Source organism: Leptosomus discolor, chromosome 17 (genome assembly GCF_034619465.1).
Source record: "Leptosomus discolor isolate bLepDis1 chromosome 17, bLepDis1.hap2, whole genome shotgun sequence".
In the NCBI taxonomy this organism is placed as follows: Eukaryota; Metazoa; Chordata; class Aves; order Leptosomiformes; family Leptosomidae; genus Leptosomus; species Leptosomus discolor.
The window spans coordinates 17,640,341-17,657,770 of record NC_141407.1 but is presented as its reverse complement, the minus strand read 5'-3'; the positions used below and the strand labels follow the sequence as shown (position 1 = coordinate 17,657,770).

The 17,430-nt window shown below is 68.1% G+C and overlaps 2 protein-coding genes across 5 annotated transcripts; both read right to left on the bottom strand.

The window, feature by feature from the left end:
* Positions 1-227: 227 nt before the first annotated feature.
* Positions 228-8,322, bottom strand: HCK (HCK proto-oncogene, Src family tyrosine kinase). The gene is made up of 12 exons (XM_086474723.1): positions 8,206-8,322; positions 7,778-7,814; positions 7,411-7,510; positions 7,163-7,261; positions 6,924-7,027; positions 6,357-6,506; positions 5,731-5,883; positions 5,248-5,430; positions 4,746-4,822; positions 2,120-2,273; positions 1,718-1,849; positions 228-455 (listed from the first exon to the last, which is right to left on the bottom strand). The coding sequence occupies exons 1-12, from the start codon at positions 8,320-8,322 to the stop codon at positions 253-255; spliced, it is 1,509 nt and encodes a 502-aa protein (XP_086330849.1). The 3' UTR covers positions 228-252.
* A 3,680-nt stretch (positions 8,323-12,002) lies between these two features.
* Positions 12,003-15,889, bottom strand: CCM2L (CCM2 like scaffold protein). Of its 4 annotated transcripts, none has more exons than XM_086474793.1 (10): positions 15,860-15,889; positions 15,421-15,606; positions 15,018-15,101; positions 14,718-14,901; positions 13,662-14,122; positions 13,435-13,570; positions 13,224-13,287; positions 12,836-12,983; positions 12,529-12,667; positions 12,003-12,283 (listed from the first exon to the last, which is right to left on the bottom strand). In XM_086474793.1, exons 1-10 carry the CDS (start codon positions 15,887-15,889, stop codon positions 12,003-12,005), a joined length of 1,713 nt encoding a protein of 570 aa, XP_086330919.1. The 4 variants fall into 4 exon arrangements, with proteins under 4 accessions (XP_086330919.1, XP_086330917.1, XP_086330916.1 ...); XM_086474791.1 differs by having other exon boundaries at positions 12,003-12,315; positions 12,525-12,667; positions 15,439-15,606; XM_086474790.1 differs by having other exon boundaries at positions 12,003-12,334; positions 12,526-12,667; positions 15,439-15,606.
* Between the last annotated feature and the right edge of the window lie 1,541 nt (positions 15,890-17,430).

The window sequence follows — 17,430 nt, the reverse complement described above, 5'->3', positions numbered from 1 at the left end:
AAGGTACGGCCCCGCGTCGCTTCTCCCTCCGTCCATCGGCCCCAGAGGTCTGGCCTGAGCGCGGCTTCCTTCTGCTTCCCCTTCCAGCCCAGCCACACCGGGAAGGCTCTGGCTCCCGGGCCAGGCTGGCAGAGGAAGGCGTGCGCAGGGAGCTGGCGAGAGGGACAGGGAAGAGCAGGGTGCGTGTGCTCGGTGCCGCTGACACGGCGGGCGCCGCGCGGGGCGTCCTCTGCCTTCGCCGAGCTCCCTGCGTTACAGCTGCTGCTGGTACTGGCCCTCTGTCGCGGTGAAGAAATCCTCCAAAATGCTCTGCGTGTACTCGAAGGTGGGGCGATCCTCCGGGTTGGTCTTCCAGCATCTCATCATGATGTCGTACAGCTCCTCGGGGCAGTTCTCTGTGCGGGGCATCCGGTACCCCTGCTCCAGGGCCCTGATCACCTCCACGCTCGACATCCCTGGAGAAACAGGGTGGGACGGGTGAACGTTTCAATGGTTTATCACTGATTTCTTTAAAAGGCAAAAAAAATGCCCAAACCCAAAACTACCTTTTGGGCAATGTCTCTAGGAAGAAAAAGGACACGTGAGAGGGGCTGGGGAGGGGGAACTGCTACCCCTGGTCAGGGAAACATGTGGGCAACTGTAGCATGCGGTTTCGTACCCCAGCTGAGCGGATCAGATGGGAATTACAAGAGTTTTCTATAAACTTCAAAAAGATAAAGGCTACACTTCTCCATCTGCTGAGTCTTTAATGAGCCATTCCTTCCAATAAAAATAAGTTAGTGTGAAGGCAGAACTGGTCCTCCAGAGCACCCCTTTATGCCACCCCAGATCCTTCACAGTCGGTTTGTGGCAACATTTGCCTGTTCAGAATAATGTCCCGTTGAAAAAATTACCAAACAATTAGTGTAAAACACAGGGCAGTTCCTAAAGATGATTTAACAGATTGTTCGAGCCTTCCCAAAACCACCCGCCCCAGCTCTCGGCCCTGACCTTCCCAACATCTGCAGGAGGCGGAAAGCCCCGGGTCAGTGCTGCCACACGAACCCGTGAGCCAGGAACCCGCGTGTGTCCCCAGGGCCGTGCGGCACAGCCTGGGGCCAGTCAGTCACCCGCTCGCATTGACACCACGAGCTGCTGATTTAGAGACCAGTTCTTTTAGTGGTCCTGACTACTGCTGGTCTCCCGTGGAGCTGGAGGAGCTCAGGGCCTCCTTGCAGGATCAGCCCCGAGGCAGTATATCGAGTAGCTGCCCTTCTCCCCAAAGCGGCGGGCGCCCCTAAGCTGTCACTCCCTGGACCCGTTTTGTGGGCTCCCCAGAGGAGATGTCCCAGCTCTGCTTTGTGGACACTGAGAAGAGGGGCCCCGTGTCACACCGGCATGGATTTCAGGTCGGTGAAACCAGCTGGTGTCCCCTGCGGACTCCTGGGGAGAAAATCCTCCCAATTATCCATCCTAGGTGAGCTCTTGTCCAAACGCTGGGTAGAGCAGTAGTGCGGGCTGCTCGGGGGCGGCCTCGAGCTCTGGGCTCCTCTCCATGGCTCGCAGACAGAATGGGCGTCTTCAGACCTGGTGCTGCCTCTGAGCTCTGCTCCCAGCGTGAGAGCCAGATTTCTCACCATTCCCTCTTTCAGTGATCGAAACAGATCCCATGGATGGGGCCCAGAAGGTGGAGCGTGTCTTTTGGAACCAGATCAGAGGAGGCGTTTCGCCTCCTTACCTGGGTACGGGATGCGCCCGTAGGTCACGATCTCGGTCAGGAGGATCCCAAAGGACCAGACGTCCGATTTGATAGTGAAAGATCCGTAGTTGATGGCTTCTGGTGCAGTCCATTTGATGGGAAACTTGGCACCTGGACAAAGAGACCCAACGGGAAACACGAGCTCTGCCCCGAGTGCTGAGAAACGGGTGGTGAAAGATGGGGAACAAGCAACCGACACACAGAAGAGGAAGACGTGAGGCGATGCAAATGAGAGGAGCTTCCCTCATTCGCCCATTGACACATCACGTCCCTCCCAGGGTCTTTGCCGCCGAGGCGAGACGTTGATAAGCGGCCCTAAGGGAATCCCACAACCCTCCGCCACCTCAGAAAGCTGCCAGCCGCCCCCAGCAGCTCCCGCACCTTCCCGGGCCGTGTACTCGTTGTCCTCGATGACTCTGGCCAGCCCAAAGTCTGCGATCTTGCACACCAGCGTGGCCGACACCAGGATGTTGGCAGCTCTCAGGTCTCTGTGGATGTAGTTCCTCTTCTCGATAAAGGCCATTCCTTCTGCAATCTGGAGAAAGGGGAAACAGAAAAATGCAAAGAAGCTGCTTGAAACAACACAACCCCCCGCTCCACGTGACAGTAACCGGAATGGGAAGAGGTGAACTGCTGCTGGGAAGGGGGTGACAGGAGGCTGAGTCCCAGCAGGAGGTGTGACCCGCTCCTGCCTGGGAGCCACTCCCTGAGCAGGGAATCCCTCGCAGAAGCGGTCGGGGTTCGGGTGACCAGCCCGGCGTGACCCATCGAAGCCCACGTGTGAGGAAAGCAGCGAGAGAGGAGCGATGTGCTCACGCCTGTGGACAGCCACAGGGCAAGGTGTGACCCCTTCCCCGCAGCCACGCACCGTCAAGAGGAGTAAATCCTTCTCCCCGTGAGACCAGTCTCCCAGTGCCTCAACAACGGCTTGAGAGGAGCCAGGAGGAACCTGTCCTCTCTGCACTAAAGGGACTCTAACTGCTGCGGTGGGGGTCGGCTGGCATTGCAGAGCTGCCTTGGTGAGGACAGAAAAGCTCCTCAAAGCTCCCCCTGAGGAGGGTGGGGAGGGGGAGGTGCCTGGGGGTCTTCAAGAACAGTCTGTGAAAAGTCAGCCCTGCCTGGGGGCAGGATGGTGGCGCTGGTCCTGCTCTGGTAGGGGGGGTTGGACTAGATGATCTTTCGAGGTCCCTTCCAACCCCTGACATTCTGTGACCCCTGCAGATCCGCTGCCCCGGCCCCGTCTTCTGAAGTCTCTGCACTGGGCGGCTGGCACGACGCAGGAACGACCCGGTGGGTGCACGACCAGCCCCCAAATTTGTGCCAAATTATCCCACGCCTGGAGGCCACCAGGCTCTGGAAGGGGCCAGAGCAGCCAGAGGCGACCCCCCCCTATCCCCGTCACACCCCGCCAAGCCGGGCCAGCGCAGGGTGCAGCGGCTCCCGGAGCTCTCGGCACAAAATGCAGAAGTAAAGAAGCGCCGCAAGAGCGGAAGGACGATTTCCATGACCACAGACGCGGTTTCGCTCGCAGTGACCCAGCCCCGGCACAAACCTGGCCGCCAGGCTCCCTGCCTGCCGCCTGCCTGCCGCCTGCCTGCCCGTGAAAGCGCCTCAGCCCTTGCAGACCGCAGCCCCTCTGAGCTACGGAGCCGAGCCGGGCGGCTCGCGAGGGCCAGCGTGCTGGGGACAGGAGCGCCCGGCCGAGCGGCAGGCCCTGGCACAGCCGGCGCCAGTAGCCAGCGACCCGGTCTGAGCCCCCAGGGTCTGGGCTCCCGTCCTGGCTCTCCTCTTGCTCAGGTACCCCTAGGAATTATTTCACAGGGGGGCCAAGCTCAGCTCAAAGGGTCCCTGGGTTTGGGCGGCACCCGGGGACGCCGCAGAAGCAGGAGGAACCAAAGAGCGGTTGCACAAACGATTGCACACGCCGAGCTAGCGGGGTAGCAGCGCGCTCAGCTGTACTGAACATCACCCCCTGAAAATACCCCCGAAAGGGCTTCCACTGCGCCCCCCTGCCTCTCCAGCTCCCTGCCCCCCGCCCGCGACAGCCCTTGGGCAGGCAGGCGATTTCCGCGACCCCCAAACCTCCCGCAGGCGCTGCTGGGGGGGGAGGGGGACACCCCACGCTACGCTTCCCTCTAGAAACCACCCCCAGCTCAACCTCCCGGGCACTGGGAGCGCGGCAAACCTGAGCCGCGGGTTTCCCGTGAGACCCGGGAAGCTTCTCGCTGCCGCGGCCGCAGGTGGGTCCTGCCCGGGGACACGGCCCGAGCGGTGCGAGGCGCTGCCCCGGCTGCCGGGGTGGCACGGGGGGGGGGCGTGCGGGGTTTTGGGGGGGCTTGTGCGAAGTTTGCAGACAAGGCCCGTTGCGCCGGGCGAGCTGGCCGCGGGGCGCTGGCCCGTCAGCAGCGAGGGGCAGGAATCGATGGCTTTGCCGCGGCTGCTCCCCGGGGAGCCCTGGGCTCATACGGGCCCCACCGCCCAGCACCGGGGTGTCCTGGAGAAGGGACGGTGCAAACGTGGGTGGTGAAAACACGCTCTGACCCTCACCCCTGTGACTTCCAGAGCCCAGCAGCACCGCGGGCTGCGAGGACGGCAGCCCATGGGGCAGAAACCTCGGTGGCCTCAGAAGATGCAGATTTCCCAGCCCCTCGGAAGGAGCAACCCGGCCGAACCCCCCACCCCCCGGGCTCCGTGCAGCTCCGGCGAGGCTCTGCCCGGCGCAGGCCAGCGGGCTGCGGGCTGGGGTTAGCGGGCGCGGGGGGAGGAAGCCGCCGCTTCTCCTTTCGCACCCACCTGCCCCCACGCAGGCAGCTGGATGGGGACGGCGGGCAGGCAGCCGGCTCCTTCCCTGCGCCCCCACCGCCCCCAGGGTTTGCCTGCTCGAACCACGCTCCTGGGTGGCAGTGCCCGAGTCCCAAGTGAGTTGTTGGGCTCCTCGGTCTCCTCGCTCGCCCTTCTCGGGGGCAAGGGGGAGCGGGGGGCTGGGGAAGGTCTGCTCGTTCCTCACCTGGGCAGAGAAGTCGATCAGCTTTGGGAGCGGCAGCTTGTTCCCCTCGGTGCTCTTTAGGAAATCCAGCAAGCTCCCTGCGGACAGGGAAGGGTGCCGGGGCTCAGCCGGAGCCTGTGCCCACCCTCGGGGTGGCAGAGGGTCCCGGGCAGGAAGCACCCCTGACCCCCCAGCCCACTCCTGTGGATCGGGCCGAGGGGCAAGCCCCGCTGCGGGCTCCCTCCTGACTTGTGGAGCCCTCCTCCTCACCTGTCCCCTGTCCCATCCCTCCCTCTCCCGGGGCTGTCACCACATCCCCCCACCCAGCACCCTGCCCAGCACCCTGCGTGCTCAGACACGCGGTGTCAGGAGCCGGCCCTGCTCCCGGTGTCCCAGGAGCCGGTGCAGAGCCCACGACCGAGCCCAGGGATGCAGGAGGGGTTGATCCTGCCCCATCCCTGGAGCACCCGGGTACCGCCGCTTGGCCCGGCCCACGGTGACCGCGCAGGGACGCGGGGGGCACCTTTCTCCATGAACTCGGTGATGATGTAGATGGGCTCCTCCTTGGTGACGACCGCGTGCAGCTTCACCAGCTTGTCGTGCTGCAGCGTCTTCATCAGGTTCGCCTCCTCCAGGAAGGCGTCCACGGACATGCTGCCCGGCTTCATCGTCTTCACCGCCACCTTGGTGTGCTTGTTGTAGGTAGCTGCGGGGCGGCGCGACAGACCGTTCCCAGGCTGCCCACTGCCCAGGCACTGGGAGCACTGGATTTTGGAGACAAAGCACCCAGTTCCTGCTGCCCAGGCCTGTCCCCGTGCACCCAGCCCCGAGCAGCCCCTGCACTAAAGCCAGGGCCACCTCCACTTCCCGGCGCTCCTCTCCTGCAGGCTGCTCCCTCCCTGCCTCTTCCAACCCACCATCCCTCCACCTCCTCTCCCATCCCTCACCCTTGCTCCTTCACCGTCACCTTCATCTCCCTCCCAGCTGCCTCCCCCCTCGCTCTCACCCATCCACACTTCTCCGAACTGCCCGGCTCCCAGTTTCCTCTCCAGCCTCAGTGACTCCCGAGGGATCTCCCAGGCATCCTTCGCCCAGGGCTTCTGCGGTTTGGGCACGCAGCAGGGCTGGGTGAGCTTCTGGCACAGCCCGTCGCTCTGCCCTGCGGGGAGCAGCCAGAGCCGTCAGCCGGCCCGTCTCACCGGCTGCCTCGTGCTTCAAAGCGGAGCCCGCGGCAGCCTCCGTGGCCACGGGGCACGTCCTGGCACCACGCGCCCCGCTGCAGACCCTGGGGACACGTCGAACACTGGCCGTCACCGCCTGGCCCTGCCAGCATCGCTCTGCCCTGCCCGGCATTGCTGCACCGTGCCGGCACCATTGGCGCTGACCCACCCGGAGAGGGGGAGTCCTAGGCACCACGGGCATTTGGGGACACCGACCCCCCGGCTGTGGCAGCCAGCAAGCCAGCCACTGCGCCAGGGGAAGGTCTGGGAGTCGCTGCATGTCACAGCCAGAGCCACAGCAGGAGCCCAGCGGTGACGGGCAGGACCCCCTCGGTCTCTGCACACCCCCGGCTGCCCCGCTCGGGGGCAGAGCCCCATCTGGGGTGGGGGGACCAGGCACGCCGGGGCTCACCCTTGTAGTGCTGGACCAGCTCCTGCAGCGTGTTGAAGCTGTTGCGTGGGGAGATGTAGAAGCCGCCACTGTCCAGCGTCCGGATCTTGTAATGCTTCACCGTCCCGCCCTGCGGGTCGTCCCCGTCCCGCACCGACAGCGAGTAGCAGCCTGTGCGGGGAGGGGTGAGCTGCCAGCCCCCGTGCAGGGGATCCGTCCCGCTGCCCCCATCCCTCCCACGCTCGTGGCACGCCTGGTGGCATTGCCCACCACTGCAGCCCCCATCCCCGCCGTGCTGCCCCCATCCCCCCGGCCCCAGGCACGAAGCCACCTACGCCTGCGCCCCGAACACCGACAGCAGCCTCGAAGGGGCATGTCCCCCCTGTCCCCGCGGTGGCAGCACCACGGGGTCTTGCAAGGACGATCACAGGAGGAGCATGGGACTCCCAGTCCCTTCCCCGCAGCAGAGCAAAGCCCCCATGCTGGGGGGGCATCTCCCGAGCTCCTCTGCCAGGCAAGTGTGGGCGACGGAGGCCCCTCGGGGGCAGCTGCTCCCCACCACCACGCAGGGGCCACCCCTCCGGTTACCTTTCGTCGTCTCGCTGTCCCGTATCATGAAGGATCCGATGATGTTCCCGGGGCCAAGGAGCTGCCGCTCTGCATCCTTCCGGCTGATGCCCTTGAAAAACCACCTGCAGCAGAAACAGAGGAACCAGGGAACGCTGCCGGGGCTGGGAGACCTGAGGCTGCCGTGGGGCAGGGCCGGGGGCAGGACGTGGGGACAGCCACAGTGGGGGAGCATGGGACCACACGGGGGACAGACTCACTCCTCCGTCTCCAGCGAGTCGGCTCGGGCAACGTAGTTGCTGGGGATGAAGCCTACGAGTCCCGTCACCAGCGACCGCGCTTGCCACCACTCCCCTGACCTGCGGCAGACACGGCGTTGGGTCGGCTCACAGCACCGGGCGCTGGGCACCACCGGCTTCTCCAGGGGCAAATTCCAGGAAAAAAACCCCAGCAGGGCCATGCAAGCCTTCAGGAGATCCCGGGGCGAGGGGATGCTGGCAGCACTTACTCCTCCAGCACCTTCAGCTTCTCCCCTTTCTGGAAGCTCAGGTCCCCAGAGTGCATCGCCTCGTAGTCATAGAGCGCCAGCACCACGGTGTCCCCCGAGCCTGCAGCAGGGGAGCATCCTGAGCACCCCTCCTTGTGATGGGAAGGGGTGCCCGGCTGTCCCTGCAGCCAGGACACGGGCCAGGACCCCTGCAGCACCCAGCGCCTCCACCTTCATGGTGCCACGGCCACGTCTGGCCTTTGAGGAAGCCCAGAGCTCCCGTCCCGCCAGGACCAGCAGCGTTCGACTCAAGTTGGAAAGGATCTGGCCACGCTCCCCCCATACGCTCCCGCTCTGCGCACCCGCTTGCAGCCCTCCCGGTACCTACCGTCCTCAGGCATGGCCGTGCTGGGGACGTTATTGCTCTGGAAAGTGGGACAGAAATCAGAGAGTGATGTTGTGGGGGGCTGAGACCCAAACCCTACGGGGGTCTCAGCCCCACCATGGCCCTGGCCCCCAGCAGCAAGCGGCAGGGCCAGGAGGGCACCTGAGGGGCAGTGCTGGTACTGCCCAACACACCAACCACCCCCAGCACCAGCATTTCCCTCCCCTCCCAACACCTTCATTTTTCTCTCCCTTTTTCCATAATTCCGTGATTCCCATCAGGTTCGCTCTGGGCTTTGGCCCAGCATGGACTGGGCTCCCACCCCATGGCCAAGCCTCACTCCCAATGCTGGAATCTCTGTCGACAAGAGAGGCTGAGCCACTGTGGGGCTCAGCCCTGTGCCCACGGCTCGCTCGGCGGCTCCCACTCACCCTGCTGGTGGTGGCCGTGGGGTCCCTCACGTAGTGGCCCTGCTGGAGGCTGGGGTTGGAGTCAGTTTTTATCATCTTCTCTTGGACGCCAGCTTCCTTCGACTTCACGCAACCCATCCTGCAGCTGAGGGAGGGGAAGTGAAGTTGTTGCAACAGAGGAGAAAGTCCCGCTCCAGCCCCGCTCCCAGCAGCTCCCGCCTGGCACAGCACGGCACGGCACGGCACATGGCATGGCTGCCGACCCGGCTGCGCTTTCCCGGACAGGGCTGAAGGCACCGAGCATCGTGATGGGAGAGAGCTGCTCGGCAAAGTGGGACCCCCATCATGGAGGGGCTCCCCCACGCCTCGGGGCTCCCCACCCTGCGCTGCTGGTGCTTGAGGTCCCCCCGTCCCTCGGCGCGGCCGTGGCCCCTGCGCTGCCGCGGGTCGCTGCTCTCCTCCACGCTCCCGGCTGCTCTCTGCCGGGGTGGAGCTGCCTCGAAGAGCCACCAGCCCGGGACGAATGCAAATACTCAACTTTCTCCAGCTCCCCAAGAAACATCAGCAGGAAAATATGGTGCAAGAAGCAGTGAGCGTGGGGGAAACCCTCTGCAAAGGCACTTCCCTTGTCCGGGGGAGACCTTGGCCCAGAGAAAGGAGAAGGTGCTGGTGGCGACGGTGAAGGAGGAAGCTCAGGGCTGAGCGAGGCCCCGCAATGTGCACAGCACCGTCCTCGAGGGACATCGCTGTCACCTCCCAGCCACCCCATGGTCACTCCTCATCCTTCTCAGAGTGCCAAAGCCTGGGCTGGTCCCGCTCCCCGGGGCAAAGTGGAAAGAGCAGCGGCGGCCCCAGACAGCACGTCCCCCTCGCCAGGGCTGCCCCAGGCTCAGGACCAGCCGCTGGCAAAGCCCAGCGCCACAACTCCCTGCCAAACCCACGCAGCCCCCGGCTGAAACTCGGCTGTGGCCCACGCCAGCACCACGGCAGGTGTTTGCTGTGCCCGTCCCGCACCGGGTCGGAGCGTTCGCCCTCACAAAGCACAAACACCTCTGGGGGTTCCACGCGTCCCGCAGCCACCCAGCCCCGCGGCATCCCGGCCCAGCACCCCACACAGTGACCAGCTGGCCGTGCCTTTCCCGCCGGCTCCTGCGGCACAGCAAACGCCGGCGAGAGCAGCCGTCCCTGGTGGTCCCAACCCGGAGAGCCGTGTCCCACCGCCCGCCTGGCTGTCCCCAGCCATGGGGACCAGGCGGGATGGGGGGACCCCATTGCTCCGAGAGCGTGGCCGCCCGCAGCCCCGTGTCCTCGCTGCCCCGTGCCCTCGCTGCGGGTGGTGGCGGGTCCCCAAGAGCCCCTGCAGGGCCACCGGCAGGGGGTCACCTCCCCGGGACGCCACCGTGTCCCCCGCGGGACACCCCGGCATCACCTCCTCGTCACCTCCCCGGGGCATCACCTCCCCCGGGGCACCCAGAGGCCACCGCACCGAGAAGGGCCGGGCCGGGCCGGGCCGGGACCGGTCCCGGGGCCGGCCCGGAGACAGACCGAGGCAACGGCGGCTGGTCCGGGGCAGGGACGGACCGACCGGGGTCCCCGGGACCGGCAGCCGGGGCTCCCCCCGCCCGGCCCCGCCGCCCTCGGGGCTCCGCGCGCGGCTCCGCTCCGCTCTCACCTCCGCCGCCGTCCCGGGGCACGTCCCGGTCCCGGTCCCGGTCCCGAAGCCGGGGCTGCTGCCGCCGCTCTGCTCTGCCCGCCGCCGCGCCCCGGGGAGACCACGCCCCTCCCCGATAAGACCACGCCCCTCTCCGGTAAGACCACGCCCCCCCCCGGGTGCCATCCCGGGGCTGCGGGACCCCTCCCGGACTCCGCCGGTGCTGCCCGACGGGACGGGCGCGGCCGATACCCCCCTGTCCCAGCCCCGGAGGACCCAAACCGGGATGGGACCGGGGATACAACCCGCCCCCCGCATTGAACGGGACCCCCCCGGTCCGAACGGGACCCCCGAGGACCGAAAGCAACAGAACCGGCTTTCAAGGGCGCCCGTGCTGCCCGCAGGGACACCCCGGCCCGGGGACCCGCTGCCATCGAGGTGGCTTCGCCGTCCTCCGTCTGGGTGCCAGAGCCCACGGCCACTGGGTGCCCCACGGGGGGATTTGGGGCCTGGCACCCCGGAACACCCACCCCCGGGCTGGGGCGTGGGGCAGGGGCAGGGTGGCGACGGCGTGAGCCCCGTTCTCCGTCCCCAGGGAGAAGAAAAGAGGAAACCCCCGAGCATTGGCCCATGACGGGGTGCAGGGCAAAATGGGGTGCAGAGCACAGTGGGGCGCAGGGCACAGTGGGGCGCAGGGCACAGTGGGGTGCAAGGTATGGTGGGGTGTAGGGCATGGTGGGGTGCAGGGCATGGGGGTCCCGCTGTGCAGCCCAGCTCAGAGGGGCTGGGGGGGGTCCATGAGCTTTGCTGTCTCTCCTGACCCTGGTGTTCCCGTGCCAAAGGTCCTCCCGGGTCCCCTCCCCAGTCCCCCGGTGCTCCAGCCTTCACTCAGAGCACCCCTGAAGCTGGGACGGGGACGGTGGCAGCAAAGGGACCCGCAGCTCCGCCGTGACACCGACCGTGGCGGGCAGGAGTGGCCGGGCCCTGCCCCTGCCCTGGCTCAGGAGTGGCAGAGGAAGTGGCAGGGTGGCAAACGCCTCGCCTGCGTGAGGATTTGCCTATGTAAATTTTTTACGGGAAAAAAATAAAATCAATCCCTGCGGGTGGCCCCAGCATCCTCCTGCCCACGCAGCGGCCTGGGGCTGCAGCGCCGTCTGACAGCCCCCACCAAGGGACAGTGGCTGGGGGACATGGGCCGGGGGACTTTGGCTTGGGGGACATTGGCCGTGGGACATTGGCCAGGGGTCATCAGCCGGGGGCCAGCTGGCCGGCGGGGCATGTGGCCCCCGTCCCTCGGTGGCAGGAGGGCTGGAGGAAGCCGGGTCCTGGGGCAGGAACTTCCTTTGGTGGAACGCCCGCAGCCCCGCAGCCGGCCGGTGTCGCAGGGCCGTCGCTCCCGGCCGCCCACGTCTCAGCACCGCCCAGCCCTGCCCTCGCACCGCGGCACATGGCGGCAGGAGGGGACACGCTGCGCCGGCAGCCCCTGCTCGGAGCATCCCCGGGGCTGCGGGGGCTCTCGGGGGCTCTCCCGGCAGGGAACGCTTCACCGGGCTGCACCCAGGCCGGCGGTGCAGGCAGCAGCGGGTCAGCTGTGGCCACCAGCCCCCCCATCCCAGCACCCCCTCACTGTCCCCCCACGTTGCTCTGTGCTCCCCAGGGTCCCACGCTGCCAGGAGCGTCCCCTGGGGCCAGTCCAGCGCAGCCGGGAGCGCCCCGGCTCCGGGAGCAACCTGCGGGCGGCACCAGGGCAGACGGGATGCCCAGCCCAGCAGTGGCACCGTGCCTGGCAGGGCTGTAAGCAGCCCCCCCACCCCCCAGCTTGCCCCCCCAGCAGCAGCCCCCCCAACCCAGCATGGCCTTTCCCCAGGGAAGAACCTGCTCTGCTCCCAGCACCAGCGTTTAATTGCAACCTGCAGAAATTACAGCCCGTGGCGTTGCTGCTCAGAGGGGGCTCCCCCACCGCCACGGCTGCCCCGTGGTGCCATCAGCTCTGCTGAGAGCTGCCAGGGCGGCGCAGAGCCCCTGTCCCCTCTCACGGTGACAAAGAGGGGAACGGTGTCCCCCCTCCCAGGCACTGGGGCAGAGCCGGGCACCTGGCAAGTCTGGGCTTGGAGGCGCAGCACCGCATCAGCGAGCAGGGAGGGGACCGCTGGGTTCCGGCGCTCCCTTACAGGTAGTTGTCCTCTTCCTCCTCCTCCTCCTCTTCCTCATCCCGCGCCAGCGCCTCGATGTCGTGGGTGATGTCGGTGATCATGCGGTTGAAGGACTCGGACTCGGAGCGCAGGGACCAGCTGTCGTAGCTGCGCACGGCCGAGGCCGACGTGTTGCTCATGCTGCGCTTGATGCGGCCGAAGCTGTCGGTGAGGATCCCGCCCTCCCGGATGCCGATGCTCTCCAGGAAGGTCTCGAAGTACCCGATGTCTTGGTCGGGGATGAAGGGTCTCATTCCTGCCATGGACACCGTGAGCCTCGGGGTGACCCTGCCCGGGTGGGCAGCACGGAGGTGCGATGCCAGCCAGCCCCACCGGCAGTTTGCAGGGGGGTTTGTCCCATCCCGTCCCCCCACAAGCAGCGAGGTCCCAAGACCCCCTGGAGCACACCCAGCACCAGCACCCAGTCCCCAGGGGATGCACGGACCTCAGCAGGGTGACACGGTGACACAGGGTGGCTGCAGCGGGAGCCCAGACACTCACCCAGGAGGAGGAATTTCCTGCGGTCCCCGTAGAGGCGCAGCAGCTCCCCGCAGTACTCCCGCACCGGCGTGCCCAGGCGGTACTCGCGGAGCAGGAGGGCGAACTGCTGGATCTCCTGCGGCGACAGCTTGTTGCGCAGCTGCGGTGACACAAGGATGGGTTGGGGACACCGGCGGAACAGAGCTCTGGTGTCCCCCCACCCCACATCCCACTGGCTGCTCTCTGCTGCAGGGGGCTCAGACCTGCCCCCCCAAGTCCCCGGCCACCGACACGGAGCAAGACCCCTCGCCCGTCCCCACGCCCGCACCGTCACCATGTAGTCCTGCAGCTGCTCCAGCCCCGCGCCGCTCTGGTCGCTGCCGCTGCCGGCGGTGGCCAGGCTGTGGTGGGACTGGTGGAAGGAGGGCGAGGAGGCGCCGCTGTAATACGCTTCGAAGGTCTCATGGGAGCCGTTGCTGCGGGAGGACGGGGGTCAGCGGGTCCTGGCACCCATCGTGTGCCCTCCTGCCCCCTCCCCGCTGCGCAGCACCCACCGTTGGGCAGGGCTGGGGCATCTCTGCAGCTGGGACAGGCACCCACCCAGGGGCAGGGGCACCCACCCCGGGGCAGGGACACCCACCCGGGGGCAGGGGCACCCACCCCGGGGCAGGGGCACTCACCCCGGGGCAGGGACACCCTGGGGAACCCAGACTCACAAGGAGCTGCAGCAGCTGAAGTCGGCGTCGTAGCCGTACGTCCCATCGGTGCGGCAGCTCTCGCCTAGGGAGGAAGAGCTGAGGTCTCGGAGTGGGGCCAAGCCTCAGCCATGGCACCAGCCCCCCCCCCCCCCCCCACGCTGCGGCCACACACCCCGTCAGCCCCCCGCCACCCTGCTCGGGGTCCCCACGCCTGTCCCCGGCCACTCACTCCTGCTGGAGAGCCAGGGCCGCGTGGGCGTGGAGGTGTAGTGGTACCCGGCGCGGTCCACGCACTCGATGCTCTGGTCCCCGTAGATGATCTGGAAGACCTGGCAGATGAGCGCGCAGGACTCCTCGGCAGCGTCCTGCGGAGGGAGGGAGGGGAGCGTGGTGGGGCATTCGGGCGGCGGTGGGTGGCCACGTGCCGGCGGGTGGGCCCACGCCGCGGCCGCTCACCCTGTTGGGCACGGCGAGGATGATGAGGTTGGAGTAGGCGTCGGGGCAGGGCTCCTGGGGGTCCAGGGGGTTGCTGCCGGCGTGGCGCCGCTCCCAGCTGCCGAAGCCGGTGCCGCGCTCCCAGCTGCCGCCGACGGTGCCGGTGCCGGCCCGCCGCCGCTCCCAGCTGCCGCCGCCGGGCCGCCGCCGCTCCCAGCTGCCCGAGGGCCGCCCGCGCTGCCGCCGCTCCCAGCTGCCGCCCCGACGGCGCTCCAGGCTGCCGCCCTGCCGGCCCTCCTGCCCGCCCCGCGCCGCCCGCCAGTCCAGGCTGCAGATGGTGTGTCTCCGCTCCATCGCGCCCCCCAGCCGCCCGCCCTCTGGCCAGGAGCCCCCCGGCCGCTTCTCGGCGGGGAACGCCTCTGGGACGCCGGCCGGGGCTGCCTCGGGGTGGGCTCCGGCGGGGACCGGGTCCACTCCCAGGCCTGCGGCAGCGAGGAGAGACTGGGCGTCAGGGCAGAGGGGGCTGCGCTGCCCACCCTGCTGGTCCCACCGGCCCGGCGGGATGCAGGGGGGTGGGGATGGGGGAACCCCTGTGGGTTGGGGGCAGTGAGGCTGGGGCGGAGGGTTAGGGGCAGGGGATCAGGGGACTGGAGCTCAGGCTGGCGCAGCCCCCTCCCCGGGGACCCTGCCCGCGGCCAGCAGCTGAGCCCGGGTTTGCTGAGCAAAGCGCCGGAGCCCCCGCACCCCTCTGGGGCTCCATGTCCTGGGCGGGGGGGACAGGGGTTGGGGTCACTTCCAGCCTCCTCTCCCTCCATTAAAGGCAACTGGGGCGGTGAGCGCGGCTGGGACCTGCCTGCCGGGGCAGCGGGGAGCCCGAGGCAGTGCCCCCCTCCAGCCCTGGGGAAGGGACCCCCGCCAAGCCGGGGGGGCAAAGCGGGATTTTTTGCTCAGCCTGTGCTGCCACCCCAGCACCTCCCCATCACCCCCACCCCGGCCTCCGGCCCCTCGTGCTCTGGGGACACCGGGTGCTCGGGGCCGGCTGTGCCACGGCTGGTGGCCCCAGCTGGCCACCCGCACCGGTTTTGAGGATGAGGAGGTGCAGGGCGTCGTCGCGCAGGTAGGACGCGGCGGCGATCTCGTGGGTGGGGATGCGCAGGATCAGCTCCTCGTTGTCGCGCCAGGTGAGGAGGAGGCAGCGTGCGGAGAGGCTGAGGATGCTGTCCTGCTCCGGCGTCGTCTGCAGCGGCAGCTCCTTCAGCTGCTGCGGGGGGCAGAGCAACGGGCCGGGGGCGTGGGGCACCCAGCGGCGTGGGGCACCCGGTGCCCACCCTCTGGGGAGAGCTGGGGGGCACCCCGGGGGGTGGGGACCCCTCTTACCCTGGCCGTGTCCAGCAGCTGCAGCACCTCATCCCGGCTGGAGGGGTTCAGGGAGGCTGTCACCCATGTCAGGTGGCCTAAAAACTGGGGGGGGACGACACACACACCAAAACTCAGAGCAACTCCGGGGTCCTGGGGCTGGGGGGCAGGGGCACTCATCCTGCCCACCCCGTGGGCACCCACGACCCCAAGGACAGCATGCCTCTCCCTTGGGTGCAAGGACACCCTGCAGTGGGGTGTTCTTCCTGCACCCCCAGCCCACCCTCCTCCTCCCTGGGAGTTTCCCTGAGCAGGGAGGGGACCAGGACCCTCCTGACCACCGTGGGTGGTGGCTCTCAGTGTGGTGTGGTGGCCTCATGTCCCCTGCACCGAGCAGGCAGGGACCCCGGGCATCCCTGGGGACCCCCCCCCACCCACTTACCTTCACCTCCTTCTCCACGTAGTCGTGCAGCAGGATCTGGGGGTCGATCAGGTAGTCGGGGGGGTAGAGGGGCACCGAGTGCAGCGGCCGCCGGTAGACGCTGCTGCGGAGCGCCGGCCTCCGAGCCGCCTTGGGGAAAACCAGCCGCTTGATGGGCGACACGAAGCCCTGGCGGGGAGAACGGGCACGGGGACATGTCAGCGCCGGGCACCCAACCCCGGCACCCAGTGGCCGTGGCACCCAGTGGCCGAGGAGATGCTGGGCACCTCTCTGCTCGCTGACCCCAAATTTGCACCATTTGGGAGGTTCAGGGGGGCAGCAAGTGGGGACCCCACCTCTCCCCATCGCGCTGTGGGAGGGGGCGCAGGGTCCCCCCACGTCTCGCCCGCTCCCACAGGACACCAGCCCCAGGCCCACGCACCTTCTTCCCCTTCTTGGCCTCGCCGTCCATGGCGGGACCGCGGTGCTGCCTCCCGGCACGGCCACCCCCACCGCCCCGCTTGGCGCCGCTGCGTTTTCCTGTGTCGGAAACTCCACCAGGACGGATGGGATGTGAGTTCCTGCCCCTCCTGGGGGGTGCTGGGACTGGGCTGGGCTCGCTGGGACTGGGACTGGACTGAGACTTGGACTGGGGCTGAGGCTGGGATTGGGACTGGGCTGGTACTTGGGCAAAAGCAGGGGTTGAAGTAGGCTGGGACGGGGCTGGAGTGGGGGCTTGGACTGGGACTGGTGGTGGGGCTGGGCTGGGAGTGGGGCTGGGGCTGGGACTGGGGCTGGAACTGGTGCTGGGGCTGGGCTGGAACTAGGGCTGGGACTGGTGCTGGAGGTGGCACTTGGGCTGGGACCTGGCTGGGGTTTGGGCAGAGGCAGGGGCTGAAGTAGGCTGGGACGGGACCAGAGCAGCCGCTGGGGCTGGGGCCGGGGCTGGGGGTGCCCGTGGGACCCGGCTGCAGAGCAGCCCCTGCCCCTCACTGCCGCAGGGCTCCCCCCTGGGCCTGGGGCCGGTTCCGCTGCCCCGTGACCCCATGGCAGCCCCGTGGGGCAGCGCTGGGGGGTCCCGGCCCTCGCTGCCCCCGTCCTGCCCTGCCCACGCCCCAGCACCAGCAGGAGCCTGTGCAGCAGCACCCAGCGCCCCGGCCCCATGGCTGCCCGTGGGTCCCAAGCCCCCCGTGGGTCTGGGGGTCTGCTGGGGATCGGGGCCTCCGGCAGGGAGGAGGTTGGCCTGGCAGCGGCCATGTCCTGCGGCTTCCTTCCCGGCACACCGCATCCTGCCCCTGCACCCCTTCCCTGCCGGCCGCCACGCCGCGGCCAGCACCGGCCAGGGCCACCGACACCGGGCAGGGCCACCGACACTGGCTGGGCATCAGCCACCCCCCAGTGTCCCCAGGCACCCCGGGGACAAAGGGGCAGCGTCCCGCCCCGCTGCGGAGCCCAGGGGCACGAGCCGGAGGTGCGGGCAAGGACAGGCTCCCCCAGGCAGGGCTTATTGAAATGAATTTAATATCTCATGTTGCAGCAAAATTAAAAATATACAAAAAGTTTGTGGTATACAAAAAAGTCTCGGTACGGACCCCGGCCTCCCACTCGCGCCCCCTGCCCACGCCGAGGGTCCCGGAGAAGAGGGTGGCACACAGAGTATTTACAGTACGTGACAGCGGCCTCCGGGTCCTGGCGCTGGGGGGGGTCCAGGGACACGGCCGAGACCCCCCTTGGCAGCCCCTGTCAGGAACAAACGGCCCCGGCCGAGAGCGAACGGGGCCAAGCCCAGACCCAAACCTCTCCCCGCTCCCTGAAGCCAGGGCGGCCCCGCTGCCACTCCCGGGGGCGACACCCCCAGGGACCAGGACCCCAGTGGGAGCTCGAACACCCCTGGAGCTGCCCCCAGCCCATAGCGCCCGGCTTGGTCCCCAGGTCGTGCCCCCCTCGACGCGGTGCTGGTGGGCAGGTGCCGCCATCCCGGTGCTGCCGCTGGCACCGGGACACCGGGTTTGG